Raw genomic sequence first — 22500 nt, forward strand, 5'->3', positions numbered from 1 at the left:
TGACTCCTTATTACATCCAGCCATAGAATTATACATTTAAATAAACATGTTTGAAATAATTAATTTTAAATGATCATAATAATTAATTTAAAATGACCATATCTAATTATTAAAATAATTGCTTGTTTATCAACAACTTTAGCATTTTACTCATTACATTTTGAAGCTCTCAGAAGCCAAGTTATGTTATATTAAGATTTACTTATGCAAGTTTGAAGTATCAATTATCTAAACACAGTTTTGTTTGCATATTTTCAGGAGATATATATATATATATATATATATATATATATATATATATATATATATATATATATATAAATAAATATGTGTATGGAATGCTTGACTTGGTGAATTCTAGCTGTCAATATACTCCTCCCCTCTTAACCACGCCCCCCACACCCCCACCTCCCGAAATCAGAGGTGTCAAGGTTGGCAAGTATGATAAAACACGTCCTAGAAGGTCGGAGAAAGTTATACATGTAAACAAACTACGGTGAGTTCAAGGACCGCCAAAATTAGTAGGACAAAACGTCGCTCGCCAAATACTCAAATCAGTGAGGCATGTTTAATATAAACAGTGTGCTTTGTAACAATTAGGGAGGTTTGCGGTCCTTGTTTGTCCTTCTACGGAAACCATATTAAAACAATTTTTCATACATTTTTGAAAAAGCTCCAGAGAGCCACTAGGGCGGCGCTAAAGAGCCGCGGGTTGCCGACCCCTGTACTAGGTCATAAAATCAGTGTCAGTTGAGTCGGTCCATAGATTGCCTGTCGGGATTTTTAATGTCCAGCAGATGTCAGTATTTAGTGACACAGTATCAATACAGTTTTGCAATGTGTCGAAACGCTTCATAAAGCCTCATCAACCCATCACTAGTAGATGCTAACAGCTCCATTCAAAACGAATGCAGCGGCTAGGCTACGCAAAGCTACACAAATGCAACTCACCAATTCCGCAGATAAATCACACTCAAACACTCCCGCGGGACAACCCACGGCTCCGGTAGTCGGCTCCTACAGTTCGACATTATTACATTTCAGTTTAGAAGGCTTAGTTAATTAGTGATGGGTCCGGCAACACCGATGCATCGGCGCATGCGTCGAGCTCATAGAGCAAAACCCTGTGTCGGTGCGCGTACCGCTTTTAGAAAGTCACGTGACCGATCATGAGCTGTTTTGGTCACGTGACCGATACGCGAAATGTGTCGCACTGACGCCTCCTCTGTGCCCTGTGAGCGGCTCTTTTCTACAGCTGGAGAAATAATAACTAAGAAGAGAAATCGTCTAAAATGTAATACGTCGGAAAAACTTTTTTTTTTTTATAAAAATGTGTAAAAAAATAAAATACAAAAAATTCCCAGTCCACAATCATCCACAACACGTTCTCTTAGATGTCCATGTTATGATACATGTTCACATTATTTATTGACTGTATCTAAAAAAGATACAAATATATTTGTATTTAAATGAAGATATGAAATAATCCTAAATGAAATACAATGACTTGGTTTATATTATTGTATATACTAGGGCAGGGGTCACCAACGCGGTGCCCGCGGTCACCAGGTAGCCCGTAAGGACCAGATCAGTCGCCCGCTCGCCTGTTCTAAAAATAGCTCAAAGAGCAGCACTTACCAGTGAGCTGCCTCTATTTTTTAAATTGTATTTATTTACTAGCAAGCTGGTCTCGCTTTGCTCGACATTTTTAATTCTAAAAGAGACAAAACTCAAATAGAATTTGAAAATCCATGAAAATATTTTAAAGACTTGGTCTTCACTTGTTTAAATAAATTCATTTATTTTTTTTTACTTTGCTTCTTATTACTTTTAGAAATACAATTTTAGAGAAAAAATACAACCTTAAAAATGATTTTAGGATTTTTAAACACATATACCTTTTTACCTTTTAAATGTCTTCCTCTTCTTTCCTGACAATTTAAATCAATGTTCAAGTAAAAAAATTTTTTTTTCATTGTAAAGAATAATAAATATTTTAGCTTCTGTTTTTTCGACGAAGAATATTTGTGAAATATTTCTTCAAACTTACTATGATTAAAATTCACAAAAATTATTCTGGCAAATCTAGAAAATCTGTAGAATCAAATTTAAATCTAATTTCAAAGTATTTTGAATTTCTTTTAAAATTTTTGTTCTGGAAAATCTAGAAGAAATACTGATTTGTCTTTGTTAGAAATATAGCTTGGTCCAATTTGTTAAATATTCTGACAAAGTGCAGATTGGATTTTAACCAATTTAAAACATGTCATCAAAATTCTAAAATGTATCTTAATCAGGGAAAATTACTAATGATGTTCCATAAATTCTTTTTTTAATTTTTTCAAAAAGATTAAAATTAGCTAGTTTTTCTCTTCTTTTTGTCGGTTGAATTTTGAATTTTAAAGAGTCGAAATTAAAGATAAACTATGTTTCAAAATGTTATTTGATTTTTTTTCGTGTTTTCTCCTCTTTTAAACCGTTCAATTAAGTGTTTTTTTCATCATTTATTCTCTACAAAAAAACTTCCGTAAAAGGAAAAAAAAATGTATGACGGAATGACAGACAGAAATACCCATTTTTTTAAAATATATAAATGTATTTATTTAGCTATTCTTGTTTAAATCACACTTACGTGTAACTTACAAATGACAATATATTTATTTATTTAAGTGTGTATCAAACTGGTAGCCCTTCACATTAATCAGTACCCAAGAAGTAGTTTTTGGTTTCAAAAAGGTTGGTGACCCCTGTACTAGGGCATCAAATCAGTGTCAGTTGAGTCGGTCCATAGGTTGCCTGTAGGGATTTTTAATGTCCAGCAGATGTCAGTATTTAGTGACACAGTATCGACACAGTATCAATACAGTTTTGCAATGTGTCGAAACGCTTCATGACGCCTCATCAACCCATCACTAGTAGATGCTAACAGCTCCATTCAAAACGAATGCAGCGGCTAGGCTACGCAAAGCTACACAAATGCAACTCACCAATTCCGCAGATAAATCACACTCAAACACTCCCGCGGGACAACCCACGGCTCCGGTAGTCGGCTCCTACAGTTCGACATTATTACATTTCAGTTTAGAAGGCTTAGTTAATAATTAAAGCGTAAAACCGAGTCACATACCTGCAGCAACCTCACACAGCGTGTCCCTCTCACTCTCACCGGTAGCAGCCCACTTCCGGGTTTTATGCTCGTCTGACAGCCGCGTTAGGTCACGTGACCGCGTGACGTAATGACGCACGCAAGGACAGCTGAGACCAGTGGTCCCCAACCACCGGGCCAGTACCGGTCCGCGGACCGATAGGTACCGGGCCGCACAATAAAAAAAAAAAAAAATTGTTTTTATTTTTTATTAAATCAACATAAAAACACAATATGTACACTATATAGCAATGTATATCAATACATGGTGTTTACGTGACGTCACACATCCGGGTTATCCCGGGTCATCCGCCATCTTGGGAGGCAAACAAAACACACCTGGCCTAGTTGACACGCTTCACGATTATTGACAATAGCTTCGAGCAAACACTGGTGAAAGGCGCATAATGGTTATTTCCTGTTGGGTGAATGGATGTACAAATCGACGGGATGGATCAGTGCAGCGAGGATTTTTCAGTATTCCTAAAATTAGACACAACGAAGGAGAACAGACAAGGAAAATCAGCGAGGAGAGACGACGCTTGTGGTTGGCAAGCATCAACAGGAAAGAGGAGCCATCTCAACATTCCAAAATATGTTCTGATCACTTTGTAACAGGTAGGATTACGTCTCAATCTGTTTATTAAACATTTTAGAACGATGTATTGTTTATTTTTTTGTCAATTTGCTATTCTCGAAGCCCTTTATGGGATGGACCACGAAAGCGAAAGCCCCCCCCCCCCCCCCAGGATATATAGCGCCCATCTCAGCCCAGGTTGCTTGTACACGAAATGAGTTGTAGATCTCAATGGATAAAATATTTAGGTATCAACCTTGTCATAAGTTAGATACATTAGAGATGCACTTTTGTTTGGTAATTACATAAGTGTTGCAATGAAATAAATGTTGTTGTTTTTTTTACCCCCAGGCAATCCAGCAGCTTTGTACGACAGGGCTAACCCAGACTGGGCACCAACCCTGAAGCTTTCAGCCAAATTGACACCAAAGAAGTCGGAGAAAAAGAAACAACAATCAACCTACTCAGTCGCTGACCCATCCGTTAATAAACTGGTTGTACGCCTCCAGAGACTTGAATGCCCTCAATTCCTCCATTGTATAGGCACTGGTGTAATTGACGAGGTAGTTCAAAATGTCTATGTACGTTATGGCCGGGAGGCATTTGTGGTCATACGTGAAACTTTGTTTCGGCACTTCGTACGGGTCAACGCCTATGCATTGTGTCTTCTGGTTGTATCTTTCCAACGTCTGGTTGTCCAAGCCTTCTTTATACTTCTTTTTTGCTGGTTTCTCGGCCATTATGCATACGTTTGTGAACGGGTTCGTATATATGAATTTGCTGATGTTGTACCGGTGCGCTTGCCTTTCAAAATGGCGGATCGCGCGGAGCATCATGGGAAATCAGTCGGGCGTGAAAACTATGTATACAGTCTGCAGGGATACAGTCCGTAAGCACACATGATTGTATTTCTTTATTAAAAAATAAAAAAATAAAAAAATCAGGCACTTTGAAGCTTTTTTTAGGGATATTGCGTGATGGGTAACATTTTGAAAAAAACTTGGAAAAATAAAATAAGCCACTGGGAACTGATTTTTAATGGTTTTAACCATTCTGAAATTGTGATAATGTTCCCCTTTAAGGATTTAACAACGCATTTGAAACAATCTGAAAGCTTGCAAGATGTTCAATGTGAGCACCGTTGGTCACACATCATGCATCAAGCCAATAGACCAATTCTTGCCAAACGCGTTCCAGCATTGTGTTTTACAAATTCAAGGACGCAAACGCCTTTTCTGGTTGCGTGAACGCCATTACTGGATCTGAAAAATTAGCATTACAAAAAAGTTAATGAATTTAGTTATAAAATGGTACCAGTTTCGTCTAACTACCATTCATAGTTAAACAGAAACAAGGACTAGAAATGTGGCCAAGACTTCTGGAACACCCATCCATCCATCCATCTTCTTCCGCTTATCCGAGGTCGGGTCGCTGGGGCAACAGTCTAAGCAGGGAAGCCCAGACTTCCCTCTCCCCAGCCACTTCGTCCAGCTCCTCCCGGAAATCCCGAGGCGTTCCCAGGCCAGCCGGGAGACATAGTCTTCCCAGCGTGTCCTGGGTCTTCCCCGTGGCTTCCTACCGGTCGGACGTGCCCTAAACACCTCCCTAGGGAGGCGATCGGGTGGCATCCTGACCAGATGCCCGAACCACCTCATCTGGCTCCTCTCCATGTGGAGGAGCAGCGGCTTTACTTTGAGCTCCCCCCGAATGACAGAGCTTCTCACCCTATCTCTAAGGGAGAGCCCCGCCACCCGGCGGAGGAAACTCATTTCGGCCGCTTGTACCCGTGATCTTGTCCTTTCGGTCATAACCCAAAGCTCATGACCATAGGTGAGGATGGGAATGTAGATCAACCGGTAAATTGAGAGCTTTGCCTTCCGGCTCAGCTCCTTCTTCACCACAACGGATCGATACAGCGTCCGCATTACTGAAGACGCCGCACCGATCCGCCTGTCGATCTCACGATCCACTCTTCCCTCACTTGTGAACAAGACTCCGAGGTACTTGAACTCCTCCACCTGGGGCAGGGTCTCCTCCCCAACCCGGAGATGGCACTCCACCCTTTTCCGGGCGAGAACCATGGACTCGGACTTGGAGGTGCTGGAACACCTTGTATAACAAATTATTTGAAATGTGCTGGAGGTCTTCTGTTTCTCATGGTCTGACCAAGTCCATGTGCACTGTTCTCCTCGCTTTGTTCTTCGTCCACTGCTATCACACTTGTGTCCTGTGAAAAAGCAAAGGCTACAGTGCAGCTGGGAAGTGCACCGGAAGAATAGGGAAAGCTATGCACAAACAGTTCAACTATGCAAACAAAGGATACAGAGTAATGATCCTGCCCCGTTCAACAGTCCATCTCTCAACTTGAGGTAATTTTGTAGCAGCTCAGGTGAAATGAAGGTAAGGAAATGATGGTCAAATGGTCTTTTATTTACATCCGACACCGTGGGTCCAATGCCCAACATAAGAGATAATGAGCAAAATGGCACATTAGGATACATTGTGTACGTTAGTATTGAACATGTGTACGTTTAAGCAAAGTAAACAAACTGAAACAGTTTATTTTGTCTCCCTTTCAACAGGCGCAATTATCCTTTTAACTCTCTTAGTTTCTGTTTCACCTAAAAATACATACTTTCCGAGCACGTTTCCAGTTGCTTTGGGTAAGCACTCCCTTAATTTGGCATAGCTTGCCTCAAAGTTCTAGATTTGCAACATGACCAAGTCGCATCGACCTCATTCTCTCAGCTTCCGTCTGCTCCGTCTTCTTCGCGCTCGCTTTTATAAGCAGCAGTTCATCCTCCGTATATTCAGCTACAAAAAGATAAGGTAGTGTTTGCTCGTTTGTCCAAAAATAGTCATCTTCGTAGTCTGTTACCGAGTCTGCCATGATTAGAATACACTCGCGTTTGTTTCAGGAAGTGGGAACACATTTGTTGCCGGAAGTCGGAAGTGCGCTGCTGTGGAAATGGAAATAAATCGGGGAAGGAAGTCTCGGTATTGATTAAAATGACCATCCATTTTCTACCGCTTGTCCCTTTTGGGGTCGCGGGGGGTGCTGGAGCCTATCTCAGCTGCATTCGGGCGCAAGGCGGGGTACACCCTGGACAAGTCGCCACCTCATCGCAGGGCCAACACAGATAGACAGACAACATTCACACACTAGGGCCAATTTAGTGTTACCAATCAACTTATCCCCAGGTGCGTGTTTTTTGGAGGTGGGAGGAAGCCGGAGTACCCGGAGGGAACCCACGCAGTCACGGGGAGAACATGCAAACTCCACACAGAAAGATCCCGAGCCCGGGATTGAACTCAGGACTACTCAGGACCTTCGTATTGTGAGGCACATGCACTAACCCCTGTACCACCGTGCTGCCTGTTTAAAATGACCAAAATATGGTAAATAATGTACATATTGCTTATTGTTATGAACGGGCCTGTTACGACAGAATGTTGGTAGAGGGTTTTAAAGTTGTTTTAGAGGCTATGAAGGCTACAACATTGACTCTCAATATCAAATCTGTTTTCTGCCATCTTAAAAATATATATATTTTTAAAAGGACATGTGTTCTTGTCTCTCATGATTGTAAACAATAGGGTGAATAAAAAAAAGTGCAGTTCTCCTTTAAGGACATACGCACATTACGTAAGACGTGCATGCGCATTAGTTTTGTGTGTTGATAGCAAATAATAGTGATTTAAATAGCTAACATGAGTTATCAATGCTTATATATTCTACCAATACTGGCTGCAAATAGTTATTTGCTTCTCTTGGCCTGTTTTATTGGATATTTTTTATTCAATATAATTTGTATTTGTGAGGAAAACTGTATATATTTTGTTAATGATGTTCTTGTTATATTTTTTGTTTGAGAAATGTAACGTTGGACAAGTTGCAAATCACTGTGAATCATTTCTAAAAACAATGTATTTTAACACTGTTATCGATTTATTTTTGACTCGTACTTTGTGGGAACCAGACAATGATTTATAATTCATAAAATAAGGTGGACTGGCTGGGTCCTGACTGGCTAATCTGGACCAGAGTCCAGACTTTAGAGAAGCCCTTCAATAGACCTTTCGTCACTATTCAAAGAGAAGTTATTCTCCGGTGTGCGTTTTCATGTGTCTTTGCATATTACTATGGACAGAGAATCTTTTAGCGCACACTGAACAGCTGAACGGTTTTTCTCCTGTGTGCGTTCTCATGTGTCTATGCATGCTCCGTTTGTCACAGAATCTTTTGGTGCACACCGAACAACTGTAAGGTTTTTCTCCTGTGTGCGTTCTCATGTGTCTTTGCATGCTACTATTGACAGAAAATCTTTTGGCGCACGCTGAACAGCTGAAAGGTTTTTCTCCTGTGTGAGTTCTCATGTGTGTTTGAATATTACTCCTGTCATAGAACCTTTTACCACAAACTGTACACTTGAAAGGTTTTTCTCCTGTGTGCGTTCTCATGTGTGTTAGAATGTTACTTCTGTCAGAGAATCGTTTCCCGCAAACCTTACAAGTGAACGGTTTTTCTCCTGTGTGCGTTCTCATGTGGGATTTCATATTACTGGTGAGAGAGAATTTTTTACCACAAACTGAACAACTAAAAGGTTTTTCTCCTGTTTGTGTTCTGATGTGCGATTCCATATTTACATTAACCTGTGACGACGTGTCATCACTATCTGATAGTGGAGCTAAAAGGTTGTCCGCTTGTGATCCTTCAGAGTGGTCTCCATCAGCTTCTGTTGTCATGTGTTGTGTTGAGCTGCTGCTTGGAGGCTCCGCCCTTCTGTTCTCCTCACCTGGACTGTGATGAAGCTGTGAGGACTCAGGTGGTTTCTCTTCATGCTCTTCAGTCTTCACAGAGACAACAGTCAGTGGGAACTTGGTGAGATCAGCCTCCTCCTGCCCTAGAAGACAATCTCCCCCCTGAGTGGTCCAACATTCCTCCTCTTCCTCTTTAACAAAAGTGGGTTGTGGCTCCTCCTCTTCCTCTTTAATACAAGAGGGCTGTGACTCCTTAATGTCCTCTTCAAAATGGCGGGGCTGTGGCTCCTCGTCTTCCTCTTTAAAATGGGGGCGCTGTGGACTCTCCTGCTTTAAAGTGAAGCTCCCCCCCTGCAGTTGAGGAACACGTTCTTCTTGATGTCCAATCAGCTGCTGGATGTCTGCAGAAGACAAACAAAACACATTTTAACTCAGACAAATATTACATAGTACATACAATATAAATAAGGAAGAGAGTAACGTGTAATGTGTGTCATTTTGTGAGTCAAAGTATTTTTTTCTAATATCTGCAGGCTTTGATTCTTCGATTTCAACACATTCACTAAAGTAACTTCCATGCAGGGGCTGGTCTGAGTTGGGTGTAACAGCATCAAATCTCACGGTACGATAGTATCACAGTATTAAGGCCCCTGAAGTAAAATAATTAACTAATATTATGTTTTGCATATGGTGAATGTTTATATTCACATTGGAAAAAGCAAACCACCAAGTTGAATTAAATAGCGGTATTTCAGTTTGAGCACATAATAAGATAAGGCCCCTTAGTTTGATATTCGCAGGTGGAATGGATCACTTCTCGTAGGAAAGAGGCCCTAATTGGGACTTTGGAATGCAAAAGTGATAGCCCTATCCTTGAGAAGAGACTACGTGTTCAGCCCAACGGCAACATTTAAAGGCCTACTGAAACCCACTACTACCGACCACACAGTCTGATAGTTTATATATCAATGATGAAATCTTAACATTGCAACACATGCCAATATGGTAACCATTTTTTCCTGTCTACATGTTGGCCTATTCCACCTAAACCTGAGCCCTGACCTTAATCTATCATGGCATAGTCCTACCGTACTTTAAATATCATGGGAATAGAAAATATAATCTCAGTCCAAACTATCTGGAAACATTCAATGTATTTGTCATTATATAAGTACTTTTCTCCCATTTTGGGGGAATTGTCGTGGCTTGCCAAAAGGAACTATGTTTTAATAGGCGGTGTTTTATGGAGTATCTCCATCAACAATTCTTCTTTAGAGCTCAGCTTCCACATTCACTTAGAGACCATCTACAACACGCTGAAGGAAAGTCAGTCACCTTTATGTTCTTTTAATAAATCAATTTGTTGTTTGTCTCTGTATTGTGCAATCGTATGTGCATATTGCTGATTTTGTACTTTTTCTTTGTGTGTTTCTTTTGTAGCTGTATGTAGAAACGGAGCTGCTAAAGTGGCAGCTGCTTGCATTAGATTTGTGCTCTTTTATATGTCTTTTATGTGTACAGACAAGGAAGTTGGCCTTGGTGGAGGAAAGCACAATGACAGAAACTGTAACCACCGCTGATAAAACTAAATGGTTCATTATTGGAGTGTTTTCGGCTGTCAGAATTGAGCCAACAGAGGGAAACATCTGCAGTACCACAATCTGCACTATGTTGTTAAAAAACAGTGAGTACGGACACAACAATTGTATAAAAAGAGAAAAGGCCATTTTGGATTGGAAGCGCATAACTAGGGATGTCCCGATTCAGGTTTTTGCACTTCCGATCCGATACCGATACTGACCGATACCGATACTGACCGATACTGGCCTATCCGAGCATGTAATAAGGTTTAAAGTTATTTAGCCTACTTAGTTGTCAGAATCATGTTGAAAAGGGTTTTAGTACTCTTGATAACAACTAGCCAGCTGAATTAGGTGAGTTTGAATAATACACAATGGTTGGTAACAAGAAACTGACCTGTTTATTCAAGGATAAACACAAAATAGACAAAATTATACACGACAAACAGAAATGGCATCATTGAAACAAGGGCTGGGCGATATGGCCTTTTTTTAATATTGCGATATTTTAAGGCCATATTGCGATACACAATACCGGTATATATCTCGATATTTTGCCTTAGCCTTGAATGAACACTTGATGCATATAATCACAGCAGTATGATGATTCTATGTGTTTTGCTTGATTGATTGAGACTTTTATTAGTAGGTTGCACAGTGAAGTACATATTCCGTACAATTGACCACTAAATGGTAACACCCCAATAAGTTTTTCAACTTGTTTAAGTCGGGGTCCACTTAAATTGATTCATGATATACTATCAGATATATACTATCATCATAATACAGTCATCACACAAGATAATCACATTGAATTATTTACATTATTTATAATCCAGGGTGTGGAGGGGGGCGTCGGATGTAAGTGTCAAAAAGACAGCCAAAAGAGTTTGATATGAGAATAAATCTAAAGTTAAAATATAGGGTAGAAATGCATCCATTTGCAGGAAATGTAGTCTTGATTTTCAACATTTTCTTTTAAGGCTTGCATGTCTACATTAAAACATTCTTCTTCATACTGCATTAATATATGCTACTTTTAAACGTTCATGCAGAGAAGGAAATCACAACTAAAAAAATCACTAATATTTTCATACGGTGTTGATCTGGAAATTTTTGCCTCTGCATTTTGATGGTGTGGACGTGTGGCACCGAATGGAGATAAGCGTCTCGACAGACGTTACAATATTTGAACAATGATGACGAAAACTGTCTTCTCTGTAGTGTCCGTGTGTCGAAAATTGTTATGCGCTTATTTTTTTATTTGATTTTTATACAGTGCGCAATTTTTATACAGTGCGCACCTTAGAGGGAGCGTTGGTCACACAGCTGCGCTAGCATCACAGCTAACGTTAGCCATGCTGCTACCTCTCTGCTCGGGGAGGACATATACGTATGTGACGTATGACGTGACAGATGTGACGTGACAGATGTGACGTGACAGTATGTGACGTGTGTAAGAAGGTGCGCTTGCTGTCTGTGAGAAGCACAGACACAGAAAAGAGTGAGAAGAGCCTGTCGTGTAATGCCAGCAGCTAAAAGCAACTGCGTTAGAATCCACAGACCTGTGGATGTGTTGAAGGTGTGCTGGAAAATGCGGAACGGAAATTATAGGGAGCAGCAGAAAAGTGGAATGTACTATTTAAATAGGTGCGTTGGAAAACACGGAGCAGAGGTTTTTTTTTTAAACTGGATCAGCATTTTCCCATGCCTTGCCTATACGCATTTTTTTGCAAATATCGGCGGCCGATCCGATCCAAATATCGGATCGGGACATCCCTACGCATAACATTCACATTTGTTCAGCTCATTTTGTATCTGGTATTTATTTCACCTCTTTTATATTGTCACCTGCTTTAAGTCAATTGTTTGCAAATATATTACTAATATACTAGATCTTTCTGTATGGAGTTTGCATGTTCTCCCCGTGACTTTGTGGGTTCCCTCCGGGTACTGCGGCTTCCTCCCACCTCCAAAGACATGCACCTGGGGATAGGTTGATTGGCGACACTAGATGGTCCCTAGTGTGTGAATGTTGTCTGTCTATCTGTGTTGGCCCTGCGATGAGGTGGCGACTTGTCCAGGGTGTACCCCGCCTTCCGCCCAAAATACAGCTGAGATAGGCTCCAGCACCCCCCGCGACTCCAAAAGGAACAAGCGGTAGAAAATGGATGGATGGATGGTTATTACGATAGCATGAAAAGACGATGTTCGCACACCTTCTTTGCTTTCAGGGTCCTCACTCAAACATTAAGTGATTGTAACCTTTATAGCTATTAATGTCATTTATTGATGTATAAACTTGTAGACAATATTAGGTAATTTACAGTGTCTGTGTTATTACCCCTGTATATTTCTCAGGGATTCCCGCAGCGCCTAAACTAACGCCTTAACAAGCTGCTCCGCTTCATTCTGCCTCCCCTGTCAGTACGTCTCTGACATTATGTTAAATGAAGAGTTTCTGTCTCTGATGGTTGATATAATAATGTAAGTGCATCATAAAGCCTACATGAACTCCATGGTGTTCAGGGATGAATAGTCTCTCCTATTGCTATTGTACTACTTTTTCAGCTATAGTTAAAGTTAAAGTTAAAGTACCAATGATTGTCACACACACACTAGGTGTGGCGAAATTATTATCTGCATTTGACCCATCACCCTTGATCACCCCCTGGGAGGTGAGGGGAGCAGTGGGCAGCAGCGGTGGCTGCGCCCGGGAATCATTTTGGTGATTTAACCCCCAATTCCAACCCTTGATGCTGAGTGCCAAGCATGGAGGTAATGGGTCCCATTTTTATAGTCTTTGGTATGATATTAATCATTAGTAATGTAGCAGCATAGTTTTGAATGGCAGGGTCCCTGCTATCACATGTTGATAAAAACATAACATTTACATAATAAAAATCAACTACAGGCTTCCCAAATGCTGTAATAAATTAAGCATGATGAGTTGAGCATATGGCTCCACTTTTAACTATTTTTTTCAAATGCTTAATCACTTACTTAGAGCAGGTCATTAATTTGACTTAGTAAGTCATTATTTTGACTCAGTAAGTCATTAATTTGTCATTATTTTGACTTAGTAAATTACTAAGTCAAAATATTGACTTACTAAGTCATAATAATGACATACTTAGTATCTCAGGTAACTAGGACTGTTTTGTTTTTACTTTACGAAAAAGATATGGAGATATATATCGTATATCGCCATTCAGCAAATGGGTGTTATTTTGAAATGCTAAATATTGTTATATTTATTGTTATTTTTTAATAAATATGTGTTCAATCAGTAATCAGAGTCTGTAGTCTATTGCGTCCGCCTGTCCCGGGCGACGCCCCCTGTCCCTAACTAACTGTGGTCGAATTCGCTCACTGCAGGTGTTGCATTGAAAGTGTATTTCCTTATGCTTCGTGCCTTGAACTGGAAGTATTTAAGTTCTGTCATCTAATCGTTGATAGCTTTTCTTCTTGTATGGTTTCTTCATTCATCTCACTTCCAAACGAAGCCTTTGTAACCGGTTTCGAATTAAGTTTATTTTTGTTTACATACCAAATAATATATCATGATACAAATCGTTATCGCAACAGGCTGCAACAAATATCGCAATATTGATTTTAGACCATATTGCCCTTCTCTACATCTCATATGGCTCTTCTTCTGCAATTAGGGGCACTTTACCCACGTAACACTCCTTTTGAAGGTTAACTTGAACCGTGTACAGTTGTGCAGGTGTTTTAGTATCTGTGGAGGGAGATGTTGTCAGCGCTGCCTGCAAGAGCAAAGGTCACCGCCTCTGTCCATGGTGCTGAGGACAGAGTACCATCAGACGGGGGGCGTGGCAGTGCTGACGGCGAGACACAGCTGGCAGGTGATTAGATTTCACAGGTGGTAAACATCTGTTGTCTTTAACAGTAAGCGGTCGGGAGCAGGAGGTGGAGAGAGGATACGGACGTGACTGGAAAGCCACGTCCTACTGGAGAGAAAAATTTGTAAAACAATTGATCATTAAAACTTGGTTAAACCTGCACGCTTGGCTCCTGTGCCGTGTCTGATAGTGGGACTGCTAGGAAGCGACTTCCACAGCATCATTTGACACAGACGTGTCCAAGATTTTCTAATTACATTATGTTTCCATTCCCTTTCACCACAATGTTTACAAACGCTGTCCTCCACGATGGCTTGAGTTGTGACACTGGTGAAAACATTTTCTTTGTTTCTGTTCACTGCCTTCAATCATGCATTCAATGATTTGTTCTACAGCCACAAATGGTTGAACTTGCACTTTTACACAAATAACTCTGCTTTGCTGTGGACTTTCGTAATATTTGCTGCTAGCTAAACTCTGCTGTAACTTGTCGGGCTGTACAGCGAATTACTTTTTGCATTTATTTTAAATACAAATATTCTTAATAGAATATTTGAGACGTTTCAAGGATGTAGTTAAACATTTTTTGATGATATTTTAATATCATTTAAGGAATTCTAATGCCTCAAACTGAAATGATTAGATTTAAGACTTTAAGTCTATGAGCATGAACTGATGAAGCCTACTTGGATGAGAGGACAAACGTCTTCTAAGACAAAGTGAACAGTCCAGTTGTGATGGATTGAATGCCCTGAGAATAAAATGATATGTGCTTACTTGGACTGTGATGAAGCTGTGAGGACTCAGGTGGTTTGTCTTCATGCTCTTCAGTCTTCACAGAGACAACAGTCAGTGGAAACTTAGTGAGATCAGCCTCCTCCTGCCCTAGAAGACACTCTCCCTCCCGAGTGATCCGACATTCCTCCTCTTCCTCTTTAATGTGGATGGGCTGTGGATCCTCCTCTTCCTCTTTAATGTGGGGGGGCTGCTGGAGTTCTGTTGGGTAAATAAGTAAACAAGATTAGGAGAGAATAGAAACACTTTTTGACGGACACTGTTAACACAACGACATATTTTGTGTTCTTTTGTCTGTTGTCCAATATAAACGGGAAATACTTCCTTTTGTCCCAGCCACTAAAATTACTTAATTACTTGGAAATTTGAGGGTGGGCAATTTGAAAAGACTGCATTGATATATAATGTAGGAACCGGGCAGCACGGTGGAAGAAGGGTTAGTGCGTCTGCCTCACAATACGAAGGTCCAGTAGTCGTGAGTTCAATCCCGGGCTCGGGATCTTTCTGTGTGGAGTTTGCATGTTCTCCCCGTGACTGCGTGGGTTCCCTCCGGGTACTCCAGCTTCCTCCCACCTCCAAAGACACGCACCTGGGCATAGGTTGATTGGCAACATTAAATTGGCCTGAGTGTGTGAATGTGAGTGTGAATGTTGTCTGTCTATCTGTGTTGGCCCTGCGATGAGGTGGCGACTTGTCCAGGGTGTACCCCGCCTTCCGCCCGATTGTAGCTGAGATAGGCTCCAGCGCCCCCGCGACCCCGAAGGGAATAAGTGGTAGAAAATGGATGGATGTAGGAACCAGAATATTAATAACAGAAAGAAACAACCCTTTTGTGTGAATGAATGTAAATGGGAGAGGAAGGTTTTTTGGGTTGGTGCACTAATTGTAAGTGTATCTTGTGTTTTTTTATATTGATTTAATTAAAACAAAAAAACAAACAAAAAAAAACCCCGATACCGATAGTAAAAAAAACGATATCGATCATTTTCGATATTACATTTTAACGCATTTATCGGCCGATATCGGCAGGCCGATATTATTGGACAGCCCTAGTAATGTCTATTGTTGAAATGTACGGCAGTGAAAATTAATTTCCCCAAGGGGACCAATAAATCTAAATCTTACCATGAATTGATTTACGTTACCATGAATTGATTTAAGTGGACCCCGACTTAAACAAGTTGAAAAACGTATTGGGGTGTTACCATTTAGTGGTCAATTGTACAGAATATGTACTGTGCTGTGCAATCTACTAATACAAGTTTCAATCAATCAATCAATCAATTGATGAGTATAAGCCAGGGGTCGGCAACCCAAAATGTTGAAAGAGCCATATTGGACCATAAATACAAAAACAAATCTGTCTGGAGCCGCAAAAAATTTAAAGACATACTACATACAGATAGTGTGTCATGGAATTAAGAGGACTTAAAGGAAACTAAATGAGCTCAAATATAGCTACAAATGAGGCATAATGATGCAATATGTACCGTATTTTCCGCACTATAAGGCGCACCTAAAAACCACAATTTTTCTCAAAAGCTGACAGTGCGCCTAATAACCCGGTGCGCTTTATTACGATTCATTTTCATAAAGTTTCGGTCTCGCAACTTCGGTAAACAGCCGCCATCTTTTTTCCCGGTAGAACAGGAAGCGCTTCTTCTTCTACGCAAGCAACCGCCAAGGAAAGCACTCGCCCCCATAGAACAGGAAGCGCTTCACCCGCCCCCATAGAACAGGAAGCGCTTCACCCGCCCCCGGAAGAAGAAGAAAAAACGCGCGGATATCACCGTACGTTTCATTTCCTGTTTACATCTGTAAAGACCACAAAATGGCTCCTACAAAACGATCCGGTTCATAAAAAGACGCAATCTCTCCATCCGCACACGGATTACTACCGTATTTCACAGCAACTGAACCGCACTGTGGAACGGGAGCACGTACGGTGAATATTCGCTCCACAGGGAATGAGAAGTCATCCTTCACTGTGGTTCTAGCTTGCCATGCTAACTTCCACCCATCCAAAAGAGACCTTTCCAGCCGGCGTCATCATAAAAGCTAACTCGAAGGGATGGATGGATGAAGAAAAGATGAGCGAGTGGTTAAGGGAAGTTTACGCGAAGAGGCCGGGTGGCTTTTTTCACACAGCTCCGAAGGCGAACACACCTTCACTAAGACGGGCAGATAGCGCCGGTCGACATACGCCAACATCTGCCAGTGGATCGTAAATGCCTGGGCAGATAGTTTCGGTCACAACTGTGGTCCGAGCTTTCCGGAAGGCAGGATTCACAGAACTGCTGGACAACAGTGACACTGACTCCGGTGACTTCGACGAGACGGAACCGGCCATTTTGGATCCCGTATTCGCCCAACTTTTCAATTCGGACACCGAAGACGAAGAATTCGAAGGATTTACGAATGAAGAATAACTTCAGAAGGTGAGCGCTATGTTTATTTTGTGTGTTGTGACATTAACGTTCGAGCAACATTATGTTGCTATTGTTCTACACCATTTTGAATTTTACTATGTTTGTGATTGCACATTTGCGTACATTTTGGGACAGAGTTGTTAGAACGCTGGTTTTCAATATATTATTAAAGTTTGACTGAACTATCTGACTGTTTTTTTGACATTCACTTTAGCGCAGCGTTTTTTTGACATTCACTTTAGCGCAGCGTAGGCGCGGCTTTTAGTCCGGGGCGGCTTATTGGTGGACAAAATTATGAAATATGTAATTCATAGAAGGTGCGGCTAATAATCCGGTGCGCCTTATAGTGCGGAAAATACGGTACATATAGCTAGCCTAAATAGCATGTTAGCATCGATTAGCTTGCAGTCATGCAGTGACCAAATATGTCTGATTAGCACTCCACACAAGTCAATAACATCAACAAAACTCACCTTTCATGCACAACCTTAAAAGTTTGGTGGACAAAATGAGACAGAAAAATAAGTGGCATAAAACACGTCCTAGAAAGTCGGAGAAAGTTATACATGTAAACAAACTACGGTGAGTTCAAGGACCGCCAAAATTAGTAGGACAAAACGGTGCTCGCCAAATACTCGAATCAGTGAAGCATGTTTAATATAAACAGTGTGCTTTGTAACAATTAGGGAGGTTTGTGTCATGTTTGTCCTCCTACAGAAACAATATTAAAACAAAAATAGATTTTTTTCCCCCATCTTTTTCCATTTTTCATACATTTTTGAAAAAGCTCCAGAGAGCCACTAGGGCGGCGCTAGAGAGCCGCATGCGGCTCGAGAGCCGCGGGTTGCCGACCCCTGGTATAAGCAAACACACGAGAGTGAGAGGTAAACAAACCTGTTCTGTGTAACACAATTTGATGTTTGTTGACAACAGCGTCCAGTAGTTGATGTTGTCGCTCCTTCTCCTCTTTTGTTGGACAACGTTCTTCCTCCGCGTAGTCTGCTATCGTTCTTTCGCACATTTTTCACGCAATCACAACACTTTACACTCACATTTGATCTCTACTTAGCGATGTGTTGACGACTTCCGCGTCTCTTTGTTAGCAGCTAACAAGCTAAGCTAACTAGCATGCTAAGCTAACACGAGGAGCTTCGAAGTGCGCTCAAGCTAAGGTATCAGAATACAAATAATTATGAACGATGTACGCACTGGTTAAAACACAGAAGTGTTATATACACAATAATGTATTCTCCATCAAACGCAACCTTGTCTTCTTGTTATGGTTTTACGGCGGACGGATGGAACGCCATCTTGTTTTTTTTCCTTCACACGCGATGTTGTCAGATCTCGCGAGAGAAACAAGCAACCGGTGTTACGCCAAAATGTGGTTGCCTGCCAAAAAATGGATTTCCTGTCGCGGGAGCACGCAGCGCTCGCTAAACCTGCATTTCTTGGTTTCGTGTGTCCACAGCGGATTACTTGGTGTAAGACAAACACTTTATCTTCCTGGTTTTTTTATTTTAATTTAATTTTATTTTATTTTATTTTTTTCAAGCAATGACAAAGAAGTACAAGTTGACAAAACATAATAATATAAATTCATATAGTGCATTATTGTCCAGTTTCGCCTGAAAGGGAGTGGGAAGAAGATAATTTATTTAATCCCACCCCCAGTTCTCCATTCAGTGATTATTCACATGAGTTTCCCTCTTACTTTGTTCAAGGATTATAATACAGATGTTGTATCATAGTGGCATTACCACAGGTAACAAGAATTATTACACTGTAACAATAATTTGTATCAACAATGTAGGAATAATGAATATACCAACAATGGTAATTAACAAAATACCAACAATGGTAATAGACAACATAGCAATAATGGTAATAGACAACATAGCAATAATGGTAATAGGCAACATAGCAATAATGGTAATAGGCAACATAGTAATAATAGTAATAGACAACATAGCAATAATGGTAATCTCTGTCGTAGCATAGCTTTCGTCGGTAAAGTGTGCGGAACAAACGACTGACCATTTCGTCGGCTTTCCCCACAGCCTCGTATTTTGAACAAATTTTGTCCAATTTCTTGCCACTTTACTTGTACTTTTTTTTTTCCATCCATCCATCCATCCATCCATCCATCCATCTTCCTCCGCCTATCCGAGGCCGGGTCGCGGGGGCAGCAGCCTAAGCAGGGAAGCCCAGACTTCCCTCTCTCCAGCCACTTCGTCCAGCTCCTCCCGGGGGATCCCGAGGCGTTCCCAGGCCAGCCGGGAGACATAGTCTTCCCAACGTGTCCTGGGTCTTCCTCGTGGCCTCCTACCGGTCGGACATGCCCTAAACACCTCCTTAGGGAGGCGCTCGGGTGGCATCCTGACCAGATGCCCGAACCACCTCATCTGGCTCCTCTCGATGTGGAGGAGCAGCGGCTTTACTTTGAGCTCCCCCCGGATGACAGAGCTTCTCACCCTATCTCTAAGGGAGAGCCCCGCCACCCGGCGGAGGAAACTCATTTCGGCCGCTTGTACCCGTGATCTTGTCCTTTCGGTCATAACCCAAAGCTCATGACCATAGGTGAGGATGGGAACGTAGATCGACCGGTAAATCGAGAGCTTTGCCTTCCGGCTCAGCTCCTTCTTCACCACAACGGATCGATACAGCGTCCGCATTACTGAAGATGCCGCACCGATCCGCCTGTCGATCTCACGATCCACTCTTCCCTCACTCGTGAACAAGACTCCGAGGTACTTGAACTCCTCCACTTGGGGCAAGATCTCCTCCCCAACCCGGAGATGGCACTCCACCCTTTTCCGGGCGAGAACCATGGACTCGGACTTGGAGGTGCTGATTCTCATCCCAGTCGCTTCACACTCAGCTGCGAACCGATCCAGTGAGAGCTGAAGATCCTGGCCAGATGAAGCCATCAGGACCAAATCATCTGCAAAAAGCAGAGACCTAATCCTGCAGCCACCAAACCGGATCCCCTCAACGCCTTGACTGCGCCTAGAAATTCTGTCCATAAAAGTTATGAACAGAATCGGTGACAAAGGGCAGCCTTGGCGGAGTCCAACCCTCACCGGAAACGTGTCCGACTTACTGCCGGCAATGCGAACCAAGCTCTGACACTGATCATACAGGGAGTGGACCGCCACAATCAGACAGTCCGAAACCCCATACTCTCTGAGCACTCCCCACAGGACTTCCCGAGGGACACGGTCGAATGCCTTCTCCAAGTCCACAAAGCACATGTAGACTGGTTGGGCAAACTCCCATGCACCCTCAAGGACCCTGCCGAGAGTATAGAGCTGGTCCACAGTTCCACGACCAGGACGAAAACCACACTGTTCCTCCTGAATTTTTTTTTCATGTATATATTCATTTCACACCATATTCATTGCATTTTTTATATTTTTATATATTTGCACATTGTTTTTCTAGCATGCACACATCGCACTGTATGGAATGGCCTCAATCTCGTTACCTTGCGTAATGACAATAAAGCTGATTCTGATTCTGATTCTGAATCTGTCCCTGTACGTGTTGTTACACCCTCCGACAACACACCGACGAAAGTGAGAAAATGGCGGATTGCTTCCCGTTGTGACGTCATCGCTCCGAGAGCGAATAATAGAAAGGCGTTTAATTCGCCAAAATTCACCCATTTAGAGTTCGGAAATGGGTTAAAAAAAAGGTCTTTTTTCTGCAACATCAAGGTATATATTGACGCTTACATAGGTCTGGTGATAATGTTCCCCTTCAAATATTAGCAGTGTTAGTACACAACTAAAAATATTAGTAAGAATGAATAATAAATGTTAACTGTTGCGTGGATATTGTTTTCCAGGATGTGTAACTAAGAAACATATTTACATGTTTGCTTTTGAAGTGATTTGGGGTTTGTTTGATTGTCATTTAGTTGGAATCATAACAAAACAAGTATAGTCAGATAATAATGAAACTTTCAGGACATGCCAGAAATGGGATAAGGAACAAGTGATTAAATTTTGGTGTTGATCCTGATCATCATTTGGATTCAGACTTTTTTTGAAGGATTCTTTACTACTAGTGCAGGGGTCGGCAACCTTTACCAGTCAAAGAGCCATTTTGACCAGTTTCACAAATTATAGGAAACAATGGGAGCCGCAAATATTTTTTTGAAATAACACTGCATACGAAGTTTTTTTTTTTGCTTTGTGTTATGTATAACCAGGGGTCTCAGACACGCTGCCCACACCTTTATGTGGAATTTGAAAGCTGGTGCGGCACGCGGGTTTAAATTGAATGGCGCTTGACAGCGTCATGCGTGCCGTGATGATACAGCATATAGCACCCACTACAGTCAGCGTGCCTGATCAGCCTCGCGTTGTATGGGGCTACCGCTTCGCTCACGTAGGTGACAGCAAGGCATACTTACTCAACAACCACACAGCTCACACTGATGGTGGCGGTATAAAACAAAAAACTTTAACACTCTTACTAATAATGCGCCACACTGTGAACCCACACCAAACAAGAATGACAAACTAATTTCGGGAGAACATCTGCACCGTAACACAACATTAAACACAACAGGACAAATACCCAGAATCCCATGCAGCCCTAACTCTTCCGGGATACATTATACACCCCCGCTACCAAATCCCGCCCACCTCAACCGACGCACAGAGAGGGGGGGGGGGGGGGGGGGGGGGGGGGTGTTGATGTGTGAGGGAGCAGGGTTGGGGTGGGGGCGGGGTTTGGTGGTAGCAGGGGTGTATAATGTAGCCCGGAAGAGTCAGGGCTGTATGGGATTCTGGGTGTTTGTTCTGTTGTGTTTATGCTGTGTTAAGGTGCAGATGTTCTCCCGAAATGTGTTTGTCATTCTTGTTTGATTTTGGTTCAAAGTGTGGCGCATTATCAGTAAGAGTGTTAAAGTTGTTTTATATGACCACCGTCAGTGTAACCTGTGTGGCTGTTGACTAAGTATGCCTTGCTGTCACGTACGTGTGCAAGCAGAAGATGTATGTTGTATAACAAGTGTTGGGCTGGCATTCTTTAATACAGACTGTAGAGGGCGCCAAATGTTGTACCATCATGGCACGCCCTTATTACACGCCCTTATTATAGCCGTAAGGGTGAAAGTCGGTGAATATTAATCCCGGGAGTTTTCTGCGAGAGGCACTGAAATCCGGAAGTCTCACGGGAAAATTGGGGGGTTCAGCAAGTAAGCTGCTGAGCCGCATCAGAGTGATCAAAGAGCCGCATGCGGCTCCGGAGCCGCGGGTTGCCAACCCCTGTACTAGGAGATTTGGCCTGGTGGAGGTCTGCGGAGCACTTTTCTATTTTACTGCTGCTGCTCTCA

At 41.9% G+C, this 22500-nt stretch overlaps 4 protein-coding genes across 5 annotated transcripts in view; 1 reads left to right on the forward strand and 3 right to left on the reverse strand.

Annotated features, from left to right (window-relative positions):
* Positions 1-22500, reverse strand: part of LOC133575749 (uncharacterized) — a 314457-nt gene that overhangs the window by 231692 nt on the left and 60265 nt on the right. The window lies entirely within an intron of this gene.
* LOC133575685 (uncharacterized) overlaps positions 1-22500 on the reverse strand; it is a 462851-nt gene that overhangs the window by 196161 nt on the left and 244190 nt on the right. The window lies entirely within an intron of this gene.
* Positions 1-22500, forward strand: part of LOC133575760 (uncharacterized) — a 551361-nt gene that overhangs the window by 53387 nt on the left and 475474 nt on the right. The window lies entirely within an intron of this gene.
* LOC133575679 (uncharacterized) lies at positions 5300-18491 on the reverse strand. 2 transcript variants are annotated; one of them, XM_061928402.2, is made up of 4 exons: positions 18048-18491; positions 14707-14925; positions 8798-8884; positions 5300-8725 (listed from the first exon to the last, which is right to left on the reverse strand). In XM_061928402.2, exons 1-4 carry the CDS (start codon positions 18172-18174, stop codon positions 7824-7826), a joined length of 1335 nt encoding a protein of 444 aa, XP_061784386.1. In that variant the 5' UTR covers positions 18175-18491; the 3' UTR covers positions 5300-7823. The 2 variants fall into 2 exon arrangements, with proteins under 2 accessions (XP_061784386.1, XP_061784384.1); XM_061928400.2 differs by having other exon boundaries at positions 5301-8884.

This window comes from Nerophis lumbriciformis, linkage group LG33, assembly GCF_033978685.3.
Source record: "Nerophis lumbriciformis linkage group LG33, RoL_Nlum_v2.1, whole genome shotgun sequence".
NCBI lineage: Eukaryota > Metazoa > Chordata > Actinopteri > Syngnathiformes > Syngnathidae > Nerophis > Nerophis lumbriciformis.